The 13,312-nt window shown below is 43.2% G+C and overlaps 1 protein-coding gene across 27 annotated transcripts in view; it reads right to left on the reverse strand.

Annotated features, from left to right (window-relative positions):
* Positions 1 to 13,312, reverse strand: part of DOCK9 (dedicator of cytokinesis 9) — a 271,968-nt gene that overhangs the window by 75,872 nt on the left and 182,784 nt on the right. For all 27 annotated transcript variants that reach the window (XM_034665402.1, XM_034665417.1, XM_034665414.1 and 24 more), the window contains exons 20-27: positions 12,556 to 12,679; positions 11,922 to 12,043; positions 10,758 to 10,844; positions 9,480 to 9,569; positions 7,189 to 7,304; positions 6,847 to 6,916; positions 5,899 to 6,024; positions 5,067 to 5,138 (exon numbers count right to left, since the gene is read on the reverse strand). In XM_034665402.1, coding sequence (XP_034521293.1) covers positions 5,067 to 5,138; positions 5,899 to 6,024; positions 6,847 to 6,916; positions 7,189 to 7,304; positions 9,480 to 9,569; positions 10,758 to 10,844; positions 11,922 to 12,043; positions 12,556 to 12,679 — 807 coding nt within the window. The remainder of the gene's footprint in view (positions 1 to 5,066; positions 5,139 to 5,898; positions 6,025 to 6,846; positions 6,917 to 7,188; positions 7,305 to 9,479; positions 9,570 to 10,757; positions 10,845 to 11,921; positions 12,044 to 12,555; positions 12,680 to 13,312) is intronic.

Raw genomic sequence — 13,312 nt, forward strand, 5'->3', positions numbered from 1 at the left:
ATCAAACTTTACATCGGAATCTGGGGATGTACTGTATGGTGACTAACATAATATAATAAAAAAAAAAAAGATGCATCTAAAGGTGATAAAGACCAAAGTAATTAGATGCTGTTATGGAGATTACTATCCACTGAAATGGAAGAAAGTGATCTAGGATAATGGGCAGCTGTCCAGGGCAGTGAATATATAAGCGCGAGCACGGAGGAGAGGACGCTGAGACACAAAGACACTTGTCACCAGACGAAACCCCTACTCCTGACCATGTCCTGCTGTGGGATCTCCTCTCAGTGCTGCTGCAGCAGGTCCCCAGTGGCCCAGCCACCACCACCTGACCCTCTGACACATGCTGCCGGTGTAGGGTCTGCCTGCCCAGCGCCTGTCCACACCAGATCAGCCTCCTCCAGCGGACCTGCTGTGCCCATACCTCCCACCCTGCTGTGAGCCTGACACCTTTGTGCCATCCTGTTGGCTGCTCAGCTCCTGTCACCTGACCCCAGGAATGGGATCTCCCTGACGACCCACATTCAGCCGTGCTGTGAAGGGCCCTGCTAACAGCCAGTCTGCAGACACATTTTCTCTGGGCTCCAACAGTGGCTGCTACCCAAATCACTGCTTCCTGTACAAGGGAGCATTCTAATGTTTGGTTCTCTTTTCCGCACTGTGTTCTTCTACTCTCTAGGGGTTAGAGAACTCTTTTCTAGGGCTACATAGCATAGCTACATGCTCACTGTCTTCTATCTAAATGTGGCATCCTTCCAGGTAAAGTTCCACCCAACCTCCACATTGATCTATCATTTTGGAGCTCACACATACATCTTCTTCATTGTTCTCTAACTGAACCCAGCAGAATGTCTTCTTCCTTCCAGGACTCCATCAGCTTCAAGGCTGCCGATGCACCATCTATGACATTTGCATAGCCCCCTGTGCTCTGCGCACAGCAAACAACTGTTGCAAACACGTGCTCGTGGATGGAAGTATGGACAATCACATTCTGCCATCACTTGCTTACGGTGCTCACAAATACAGTTTAAGGCAAGTGCAGGCAGTTCATTTAAAACATGAACCATCCATCCTTTCCCTACTTTTCATTTGAATGCCCTTTCCTTGTTCAATTAAGTCAGGAAATGGTTGAAGGCTAAACACCTAACTAAGGTTATATAGTCACCTTTCCTATGCCACATTTTCTAACTTGCATGAAGTACACCTGTGGAATGCTAGCGATTTGGCTTTACTCAATGTGGGAGAAGAGGAAATTCCAAAAGAGTCTGATGAAATTACACCTGCTAAATATAAGTGATAGAAAAGAAACACCTAAAATGTGTTGAGCATAGAGTCAGAATGGGGATCAGAGCTGGGAACTCCTTAGTAGGCCTTGACGAGGTCAGTTTTGTATTTTCCTCGGAAACCCCCTATTGTAAATTCCAAGCACATGTCATCTATGGAACATTCGAATCTGGCATGGTCCCATGTAATCAATCCAAACTCTGCAGGTCCATCTGCGGTAGTAAGGAAATCCCTTGTTTTAGATGCTAGTTCAAAGGCAGGCTCTGATTCACAGCCGTCCTCAGCAAATGACACAAAGTGTAGTTTGATTGGCTGGGATGGGGAGGTGGACACATGCGGCCACATACATCTTCAGCAAGAGTGTAGCACTAGAAGCAGGCCTACTGGCACACACGTTTTACAGGGGCATCTCCTTCTACATAAATACACAGCAGATGGGATGACCCTGTTGCCAGCAAGAGTATACACCCAAGGCCTCAGCTCACCATAGACTATGCCTCCAAATGCTGATCTATGCTAAATATTCTTGGGAAGGGCACTTTCAGCTGCACTGAAAGCATTATCTGGCTCTTACATGAATCTGTGGCCCAGGTGCCCCTACTAGACAGATGTGGGCCTGGTCATGGCATTTTAAGAAAGACTAACCAATGAGGAAAAAAATCAAGGTCAGGATTATAAACACATTGGATTTATTAATAATCCTCCGTCTATAAGTATAAAAACTCTTGAGAGAATTTGATATGATTTTGTAAATCACAAACTGCACAGGAATGGTGAATATGAACTTGTTCCCTCAATTCAGAACACTGGGATCAGGGACTAGGACATACAAATCTTAAGATGTAAATAAAGATGGATATAAATTCAAACACGTAAAACTCACTACTCCTAAGATATGAGGCAAAACGAATAAAACCTTCAAAATATGTGAGAAATTCCTAGATTAATAATGTGTGATTCAGGAAGGAGTGGCATGGCGTCAATGACACGGAAGAAGTCAGAGGGGAGCCCTCTAAAAGTGAAATGTTAAACTCTCCAAAGTGGTAAGTAGGTATTTTGAATCTCTTTTTATAGTAAATTATCTTATGGTTAAGCTTTCTCCTTTTAGATGCCAGTCTGTTTCTTTTTATACTGGATAACAATTTTTAAATAAACTACTTCTAAAAACTCTCTGAATATTCTTTTAGGGCCAAGATATAATTAAGTTGCAGAAAAGGTTGTGCATGGTAGCATTTGAGCAGTCTGTTCTAAAGAGTTCCAAAAACAAACTATCTCCCAGAAGTGCTGGCGAATTGAGCTATAAGGCTGGAAAGGGCAGATCACCCAGGAGAAGCCGATTCTGACTCTAGCATGACTTCTAGGCTTTGGTCTGCCGTGTGACCCTGGGCAGGGCACCTCAAGGGTCTATATTCCATCTCAACCTCTATGGCATATGGGAGAAGTTGGACCAGAAGGTAGCTTTCAGGTCCCTACCATCCCTAAATTTCTATGGTTTTATTTAGCATCTTAAAAAACAAACAAACAAACAAACAAACAAACAAAAAACCATGCAAATTACTCTCTAAATTTTCTATACAGTTCTCAGAAAGAGATGTTATTGATACTTATGCTTCCTTTTTTTTAAAGATTTTATTTATTTTGACAGAGGGAGAGAGCACACAAGCAGGGGAAGTGGAAGGCAGAGAGAGAAGCAGGCTCCCAGCTGAGCAGGGAGCCCGACACGGGACTTGATCCCAGGACCCTGAGATCATGACCTGAGCTGAAGGCAGATACTTAACCAACTGTGCCACCCTGGAGCCTAATACTTATACTTCTGTGGGTGTTTCAAAAGTGTTCATTACCTCCTTGACCTTCGCTCCCATGGTCTGGTCGTGCACTTTCCCACCTCAACTCTGTGAGGGCACAAACCACATCAAACTTAACTTTGTAACCCATGAGCCTCCACATAAATGAGGGCTCTCAATGAATACTTTCTGAACAAAGCAGTTATATTTTTAAATATACTCAAGCCACCAATCTTTCTGGAGTGATTACATTTATTTAGAGCCAAAGATAATGAAAAATCTATCAGGGCCTTGTTATGGACTGAATTTGTATGTTGAAGTCCTAACCCACAGTCTCTCAGAATATGACTGTATTTGGAGACAGGGTCTTTAAAGGTAATTAAGTTAAAGCGAGGTCATTAAGGTGAGTTTAATCCAATAAGAGTGGTGTCCTTACAAGAAGAGAAGATTTGGACACAGACATGCACAGAGGGAAGACAATGCACAGACAAGGGGAGAAGAAAGCTATCTACAAGCCAAGGAGAGAGGCCTCAGAAACCAAATCTACAGACAGTTTGATCTCAGACTTCTAGCCTCCAGAATTGTGTGGAAGTAAATATCCATTGTTGAAGCCACCCGGGCTGTGATACTTGCTATGGTAGCCCAAGCAAACTAAGATAGGCCTACAGCCTATCCTGCATATGACATTTTTAACATAAAAGTACTACGTCCAAATGACCTGCATGTGTGCATGCATGCGTATGTGCGTGTGTATGTGTGTGTGCAGGCACACACACTTAGCTGCATACTGCCAAGTAGACAATCTGCTAGGTTTTTTACTTGGCAGGCTGTTCTGGCATGATTTAGATGGTGCATTACTCTGTGGAAAGTAGGGCCCACCTCCATCTGGCATCTGCCTGTGCACTAAAACCGGAATTAAAAGGAAAAAAAAAAAAAAGAAGGAAACTACCTGGTCAGGCACCAGTACCCACTCTACTAGAAAAAGCATGGCTTTCAGTTCTGAGCTGCCAACCTTCTGCCTGACAAAATCCAGCAGCCCTTCCCACGGCTTTCTCCAAGAGTCTAGATCCCTGGTACAGGGGGCCTAGATCTTCACCCTCCCTCCCTGTGGCTCCCCTGTCCTCCCTTTATTCACTGTGAAAGAATGCTGGGCACCATGACCCGCTCCCTGCACGCGGGCCTCCTGCTCTCCACGACTCAAGACCCCACACGGTGCAAGGCAGAGAGCATTCATAGTCATAACGGCCACTCCACGAGTAGGCACATCTCAAAAGGGACTTTGTCACTTGACCACTGAGTTCACCACGTTAGAGTCTTATAAAAATGTATCTACACTGAGCCTCAGACAGCCAGCAGTAACCAGTCACACCTAGACAGACATCAGTCCAGAGCAGACTGAAGGGATAGGTTACAGGTATCCGCAGGATACCTTCAGCATGGGGACCCAGAGCGTCACACACACCCAGCACCTCAGCGAGGAGTTCTCTCAGAGTCCTTTCATTGCTTCCAGAGGACATGAAGTAGCATCAGACACTCTCATCTAAGGCCCTAAGAAAGGTCTACCATGTTTAAGACTGGGTAACTACATTTAAAATAAATGCTTACACTGTTACTCTCATTTCAACAGACTTGAAAACTTCCAAGCTATACAAAGGAAAAGAGTTTTCTCTCTTCTTTCTCTTCCATGAAACACATGCTTCAGGAGAGTGGGCTTTGGAGCCAGACTGGTCTCAAAACCTGGCCCCCCATTCGCTAGCAGCGAGGCCTCGGCAAGTAACTCGCTCCAGGCTCAGTTTCTTCATCTGTAAAATGCAGGGTAGTACTTTATGATAGCCCTATGGCTTTATTACTTGGAATAAAAAGTTTTCTTTCTTGGAAAGCACCTAGAATTGTACCGTAACTGGCAACAGAAAGCGTTCATGAATGTGAGCTACAAACGCAACAAAAAGACATTCCCCCCAGGAGCCACTACACAAGCCCTGACAGGAAGTGACATACCTTAACTTTGGAGTTCTCTATCAAATGCTGAGCCATGGATTTTATCAAAACGTCAAAGAAAAACCATGAATACTGAAAGAAAAAAAAAAAGGATCCTGGTGAGAAAAACCACAAATTAGAAGGCAAGATGTTTATTCTCTTAGGCTGACAACGTTACAGACACGGAACAGGTGCGACCCCAAAGCAGGGCTGAACCACTTGGCAAAGTATTATCGGACCAGAGGTGCACGGCAGCTGTTGTCCTGCTTCCGCACGTCCCACGACAAGTTAACAGCCTCCCACAGGAAGCTGGGTGCTCAGCACTCAGCACAGCACAAGCCACACAGAGGCATGGCTGGATTGGATCTGTGATCTTTCCTCTTTTTTTTTTCATTTTGTTATATTAGTCACCATACAGTATGTCCCCAGTTTTTGATGCAATGTTCCATGATTCATTATCTGCGTTGCTAAGTGAAATAAGTCAAGCAGAGAAAGACAATTATCATATGGTTTCACTCATTTATGTGATCTTTCCTCTTGACTCAGCCTCCCCTGCTCATGCTGCCTTTATAATTTCCAACTCAGTGTCCTCTGCTCACCTGAACATAATGACTTCTTAAAACTTAAGAGCCCATGGAACTTTAAATATAGTTATATTTTGCAGCTCTGATAGCACAAGTATAAGCAGCAAAGTTAGTCCCAAAGAACTAACTCTTTACCCCTTTTCAGGAGGTGGTGACTGTCTCTAAAAGCGCACAAGAAGGGTAAACTGGTCAGGCTATGGAGTTTGGATTTTCTTTCATTGATTTCAATACTGCAGAGCCACACTGCCTACCCTCTCCCCCCAACATACCTTAAGTAGTTTGTTGCTGGTGAGGAAGTCAGCAGAAGGCTTGAGAATTGTGGTCATGGCTTTCGTCAGTTCTTCGTGCACTGTCTTGTATTCGGAAGCGACGTACGGCTCAGCCTTGTAAGCATACTTTGAAGAAAAGGGAAAGATATTTTAATGTCCCAGTTATCTAGGATGTGCTGAAAGCAGGAGAGGCTCCAAGGGATGGTGGTGAGGGACTGAGGTACAAGTGCAGGGTGGGAGAGGAAGGTGTGGAAACAGAAGGAGGGAAGGGTGACAGAAAGAGGGAGCCCAGGATACCTTCAGGGAACCCATCACAATACGGAACCACCTGGCTCAGGTCAGTGGTCCTCCAGCCCACAACTCCACCTCCCAAGGACTTCAAGGAATGTGTCACCCAACACTGGGTGCCCTGATTCTATAGCTACAAAGACTAAACAGAACGTGTGTAACTTTTCAGAATGGTAACCGCCACTCTCTTGAATAGTGTTACATAAATGAAGAACCTGTTGATATCCATGCTAGTGACATCTCTTGCTGTCCCACATAGTTATCTACTTGATGGTGGCCAGCGCTAACCTTCTCATCTCAGGAGAAACCATTTTACTGCAAATTTTAGTTGGGAAAAATAAAAATGAAAATGATAGGGCTATACCAAAGGCCTCCCAACAGCAGCTTAAAATTCTTTTTTAAAAATTCCATGCCATTATTATTTGTAAAAACCCATTATAAGAAATGTACGTTAAAAAAATAAAATTAAGTAAATAAACGAATGGCTGCCCCTCTTTGGATATCCTCTCGTTCAGATACAAGCACTGGCTACAGGTATAGAAGAGAAAGCAGAGGTATTAAGTTTCATCCCCAAATAAGTAGATTTTTAAAAATTAAGTCCTTAGAAGGAAAACTGGAGAGCCACAGATTTAAATGATCGGGACCGCTTATTTTACGTACCTTAACATATGACCTCAAGTGGCTCTCCAATCCTTCCTCATGGCACTGGGCAACCACATGAATAATGACCCTACACACCACAGAAATGAATAAAGCAATGAATAGTAATGTGAAAATGAAAACATTTCATTATTACACAGTAGTTGCAGAACAATGATGATGCTATTGGCACCACAGGAAACAAGGAAACGAGGAATTAGATGGGGTCCCTACACATGGGATCAAAAGAAATTTCTTAAATATAATGGTCAACACATATTAGCATCCCAGATATGTATGACTGTACTCCAGATGTGGACAGACTGAAAGGGAAGAAGGTATCCGCCTACCCGCCTCTCTTACCGTGTCACGTTGACGGCAACTTCCTCCTGGGTTGCTCTGGTGAGGACGCGGAATAGCTGGTTTAGGATGGTGGGCAAGAAGGCGATCATCACATGGCCTTCCATTGCATGCAGGCTCTACAGACATGGAATGACATCTGTGTTACCTTCTTAAAAGGAGACCAACCCTGCTCTCTCTAGTAAGTGAAAATCTTAAAAAAAAAAAAAAAAAAAAAAAAAAAGGCGGGGGGGTGCACCTGGGTGGCTCAGTTAGTTAAGCGTCTGCCTTCAGCTCAGGTCATGATCTCTGGGTCCTGGGATCAAGCCCTGCATCCGGCTCCTTGCTCAGCGGGGAGTCTGCTTCTCCCTCTCCCCTGTCCCTCCCCATGCTCTCTCTCATTCAAATAAATGAAAATCNGAAAAACTTTAAAAAAAAAAAAAAAAAAAAGACCAACCCCAAGCAATTTCTACTCAGTTCCAAACCAAGGATGGAAGAAGTTTATCTAAACAATGGAAGGCAGTGGTAGGCAGAATAAGGGACAAAGATAGTCACAACCTAATCCGCAGAACCTGCGCCTATGTTACACGGCAAAAGGGAATTAAGGCTGGCCTTCAGGTATGGGGACTGTCCTGGATTATCCAGGTGGACCCAAAGTCATTACAAGGGTCCTTAAAGTCAGAAGAGGGAGGCAGAAGGGGAGAGTCAGGGGAGAGTCAGGGAGTCGTGCCTAAGGCAAGAATGGTCAGAGATGGAACATCGTTGGCTTTGAGATGGAGGAAGGGGTCATAAGCAAAGGAATAAGGGCAGCCTTCAGAAGCTGGGAAAGGTCAAGGAAATAGATTTACCCCCAGAGTTTCCAGAAAGGAACTCAGCCATGTTAATAACACCTTGATTTGAGCCCAATGAGGCCTGTGTCAGACTTCGGACCTACAGAAGTGTAAGAAAATAAATTCGTGTTGTTTGAAGTCACCAAGTTTGTGGTAATTGTTATAGCAACAATAGAAAACTAACACAAAGACTCCTCTTAAAGTCATAAGGCTCTCTGTGAGGCACCTGAAAGGGTACTTGGCCAAGCAATAATTTCAGAACTCTCATTCCATGTTCCTTGCTGAAGTCAAACAAACTTGTACTCCATTTCTCACATTTCTTTTTTTTTTCTTTTAAGATTTATTTATTTGAGAGAGAGAGCGCATGCAGGGGGAGGGGCAGAAGGAGAAGAAACATCTCAAGCAGACTCCCCGCTGAGTGTAGAGGCTGATGCGGGGCTCAATCCCAGGACCCCAAGATTGTAACCTGAGCTGAAATCAAGAGCTGGCCACTTAACCGACTGAGCCACCCAGGCGCTCCCATTCCTCACATTTCTTCTATTTTGTCCCCATGCCTAGGATGCTCTTTTAGCTACTCTCCTTTTTATTTATTTATTTATTTATTTATTTTTTTTTTTAAGATTTTATTATTTATTCGACAGAGATAGAGACAGCCAGCGAGAGAGGGGACACAAGCAGGGGGAGTGGGAGAGGAAGAAGCAGGCTCATAGCAGAGGAGCCTGACGTGGGGCTCGATCCCATAAAGCCGGGATCACGCCCTGAGCCGAAGGCAGACGCTTAACCGCAGTGCCACCCAGGCGCCCCTCTCCTTTTTAAAAATATTCCCATGGAACCACATTCTGGATAGAGCTCCCCTAGATAAATCCCACCTTGCTCTCACTATCCCATGATGCTGGGAGCCTCCAACCCCTGCACAACACTGGGGTCGGTTATGTACATTCTTTCGGTTTTTTCAGAGTTTTTGTTATTGTTGTTGATTTGTTTTTTGGGTATTTTCCCCCACCTAGCATACATTCTCCAACATTATGTTATCTCCTACAGTGAACTAGAAATTACTTAACGGTGGGACTAAAGTCACTGCTTCTTATGTGCCTGTTACTGTGCTCTACACCCGGGGAGCACTCAACAGATAGGCTTGTGTTAGTGAGTGATTTTCTATGCAGAGAACAATGTGTTTTAGGCTGGGCCTAAAAACAGTACATGTGGGACGAGGATGAAGGCAGAAGTTGTCCTACTTCTTTGCTTTTTCTTTAATTAAGTTTTTAATTCCAGTATAGTTCACATACAGTGTTCTGAAGTTGTCCTATTTCTGAGTCCACTTCTTGTCACCTTCTAAAACCACACAGAAACCATCAACGTGAGAGTATCTAGCTAAGAGCATCCTTACAAGGTTCCTGAGTGGTAAGAATAACACTTGCCACCAAAAAGAAAACCCAACCTACCCCAAACTCATTAAAAAGGGTTCCTAAGAAAGCCATCTGATACCTTAAGGTATTTCACAAGTTCACTCCCTAAAGCTTGGGCTCCAGATTCGGTTTTCTGGCAGTACTGGAAAAAATTATGTAAATGCTGATCCTGGGAGAAAAAGAAAAAGAAGAAAAAGAAAGACAGCAAGCCTATTAGCATAATGCTGTGGAAATAGGAGTATCTGCTGCTTGCAGCATGCATGTTTTATTTAGACTATGAAACTGATCAGAGAATAATGAAAACATCAAAGAGATAAAAATAAAAATAAATTTTATCTTTTTAATTTTTTATAATTTTTTATTATGTTATGTTAGTTACCATACAGTACATCCCTAGTTTTTGATGTAGTGTTCCATGATTCATTATTTGCGTATAACACCCAGTGCACCATGCAATATGTGTCCTCCTTAATACCCATCACAGGCCTATCCCAATCCCCCAACCCCACTCCCCTCTGAAACCCTCAGATTGTTTCCCCAGAGTCCATAGTCTCTCATGGTTCATTCCCCCTTCTGTTTAACCTCCCGTCATTCTTCCCTTCCATCTCCTACCAATCTCCCTGCTATTTCTTATGTTCCATAAATGAGTAAAACCATATGATAATTGTCTGTCTCTGCTTGACTTATTTCACTTAGTATAATCTCCTCCAGTCCCGTCCATGTTGCTGCAAATGTTGGGTAATCATTCTTTCTGATGGCTGAGTAATATTCCATTGTATATATGGACCACATCTTCTTAATCCAGTTATCTGTTGAAGGGCATCTCGGCTCCTTCCACAGTTTAGCTATTGTGGACAGTGCTTCTATGAACGCTGGGGTGCATATGGCCCTTCTCTTTCACTACGTCTGTATCTTTGGGGTAAATACCCAGTAGTGCAATTGCTGGATCATAGGGTAGCTCAATTTTTAACTTTTTGAGGAACCTCCACACTGTTTTCCAAAGTGGCTGCACCAACTTGTACTCCTACCAACAATGTAGGAGGGATCCCCTTTCTCCACATCCTCTCCAACATTCGTTGTTTCCTGCCTTGTCAATTTTTGCCATTCTAACTGGCGTAATTAAAAAAGATTTCAAAGATCCTCCAATAAAAGAGGAAATTGTTGAGAAATGTTACTTATACTATTCACTTATATCAGTACATAGGAGCACCTTATAATGTACTTTCTTCAACGAAGGACCTCTAGAGCAAAAATATAACCATATGACGTATCAATTAGGATTTCGTTTTGCCAAAAAAAAATTGTGCAAATTCATTCACTGAGCAATTACTGCTAATGCTAATGGAATAACACATACCTGAGTATACACTGTGGACACCAGATGAGTTGAAACTTTCAGCAGTGGCTTGCTTCCGTCTACCCATTTAATTTCTGGACCATAATGCTGAGAAGACAGGGAAGAGGAAAAAAAAAAACATCCCAACGGATTAGCAATCTTGGCTTTAAACACCATGTTCACAGGGGGGACTGATGAGGTGTCACAGACCCAAACAGCATCAGTGACTCAATAGTTATGGCTGGCTAACAGCAGGAATGCAACCAATACTAATTTCCACTCAGTTTCCTCCTCCAAGTACAGTGTTCTCCTTCCTAGATTTTCTAAGTTATCTTTTGTTTAGTTGCGGCTGTAGAATTACTGTCCATTTGAGAGGGAAAGAATCCTATTTCACCAATGACTAAACCAAAACGGAGCTCAGGATCCTGTAAGTGATGGCAGAAGGTACCGCATCCAGCAAATAGGACAGTAGAAGACCTAACATGGGTAAAGGGCCAATCATCTGTGTGTGCTTACTTTGATTTCTGAAACCCCCATTTTTTCTTGTTCAGACTAACAATTTTAACTGAATGTTATATAATTTCCCCTGATTTTGGAATATTTTGACAACTTGTCCATAATGTGGACCCAAATTTAGCACTACTTAAATTCAGAAAAACATTAAAAGCCATTTAGAATGAAATGAAACCTTACCTAAGCTTGTTATAAAACTGAAGTCTATAAAATGCAAACTCAACTAACCAACTGGGGAAATATAAGAAAATTTGGACCTTAATGAATCAGAGAATGTATCAGAATGGCTGCCCTGTGGGTGAGATTTGATACTAGACTTACTCTAAGCTGGAAGACAATTCTTAATAGTCTGTGTGACTCTAGGAACACATCCTTACTTGAGCATGGCTAGTTTGCAGCGAAAAACTTCTACCTCACCCGGTGTCTCCAAGTCGCCATTCCCTTGCTGGGGCACTGCTAGTGCGGGGCTTCTCAAATGCCCAAACTATAATTCTGAATTGTGCTATCAGGAGACCCGCCTTCCAGTGGCTTGTGTTTACTTGAAAATGAGTAACTAAAACCACAATGCTGGGACCAGCAAAAATATTGTGTACTTGTTTGTGTTACTCTTGCTTTAGTTGATATTCATGTTTTCTGAAGGTACTGGGATAAATCATTCTTAAAGTCCTGTACCCTGCCCATTCCAAGCTCCTGGTAGCCAAGGTAGCCAGATGGGAGATTGGCTGAGACAGGAACGTGCTGTTCACTAGTCACCACCCTTCCATCCTTCAGCAGAGGAAGCCAGGAATATCCAACTGTTGAAACAAAAGCACAAAACACTTCACTGTAGGTATTCGAAAATGTATGAAAGAAAGTCAATGCCATTAAAGCCTGATCTTTAAGGCCCTGAATCTAGTCTCTGCAGAACATTGTCTACAATGTACTTTGGGCTCTTTGGTAATACAATTCTAAAATTACCTTTTATAAAAAATTTACATATGCAAGCCAGGGATGCTACCTTCACAAACTTCATCTAAAAACTTGGCAAAGAGGCACCTGGATGGCTCAGTAAGCATCTGACTTCGGCTCAGGTCAAGATCTAAGGGTCCTGGGAGGGAGCCCCGCATTGGGCTCCATGCTCAGCGGGGAGTCTGCTTGTCCTTCCCCCTCTGCTCCTCCCCCGACTCATGCTCTCCCCTCTGTCTCAGAAATAAAATCTTTAAAAAAATAAAAATTCCACAAGAGGATGAAGACTCAGAATCAAAATAAAACTTAAGAACTTAACATGTAAGTTATGAACAACCAAGGGAAGGATGAAATCCCAAACCTTGTGTTTCAACAACATCCTTCTTCTTTGTGCTCCCTTTACTTGAATTATCACAGCTGACATGGAAGAAAGTGAACAACAAGTGGTGCTTTTCGTGCAGCTGGGTGGGCAGTTCTATTTTAATCTGCAAGGAAGACAAAATAACAATCTTTTTAATATCTTAAAATAAAAATTCTCGATGAAAGCAGCCACACGACATGTCACTTGTGCACTGGGTCTCCAACTGATACTAACATTTGCAATCAAGGAAATCAGAGAACATATAAAGAAGAAATGGATGCAAAATACACTGCTATGGGCTGAATATGTGTGTCCCGACCCCTCCTCCCAAATTCATATGTTGAAATCCTAACCCCCCAGGTGATGGTATTTGGAGGTGGGGATCTTTGGGGTGATTAGGTCATGAATGGGATGAATGGTCTTACAAGAGATCCAACGGAGGACCATCCCCCCACTTTCCACCATGTGAGGGTACAACTGAGAAGTCTGTGACTGGGAGGGAGATGGCCCTCATCCAGCCATGCTGGCACCCTGACCTAAGACTTCAGCCTCCAGAACTGTGAGCGGTAAGTATCTGCTGTTTACATTCCACCCCGTCTGTGGTATTTTGTTACAGTAGCCTGAACAGGCCAAGACTTTCATTGACCAGAAACGGGAGAGTTGGTATTTCAACTCTAGAAAGAACTGGAAACCATGACATCAACCACTCCATTAACTTAACGCAGCAACAGCACGATGAAAAACCAGGACAGAACAT

Source organism: Ailuropoda melanoleuca, chromosome 7 (genome assembly GCF_002007445.2).
Source record: "Ailuropoda melanoleuca isolate Jingjing chromosome 7, ASM200744v2, whole genome shotgun sequence".
Lineage (NCBI taxonomy): Eukaryota > Metazoa > Chordata > Mammalia > Carnivora > Ursidae > Ailuropoda > Ailuropoda melanoleuca.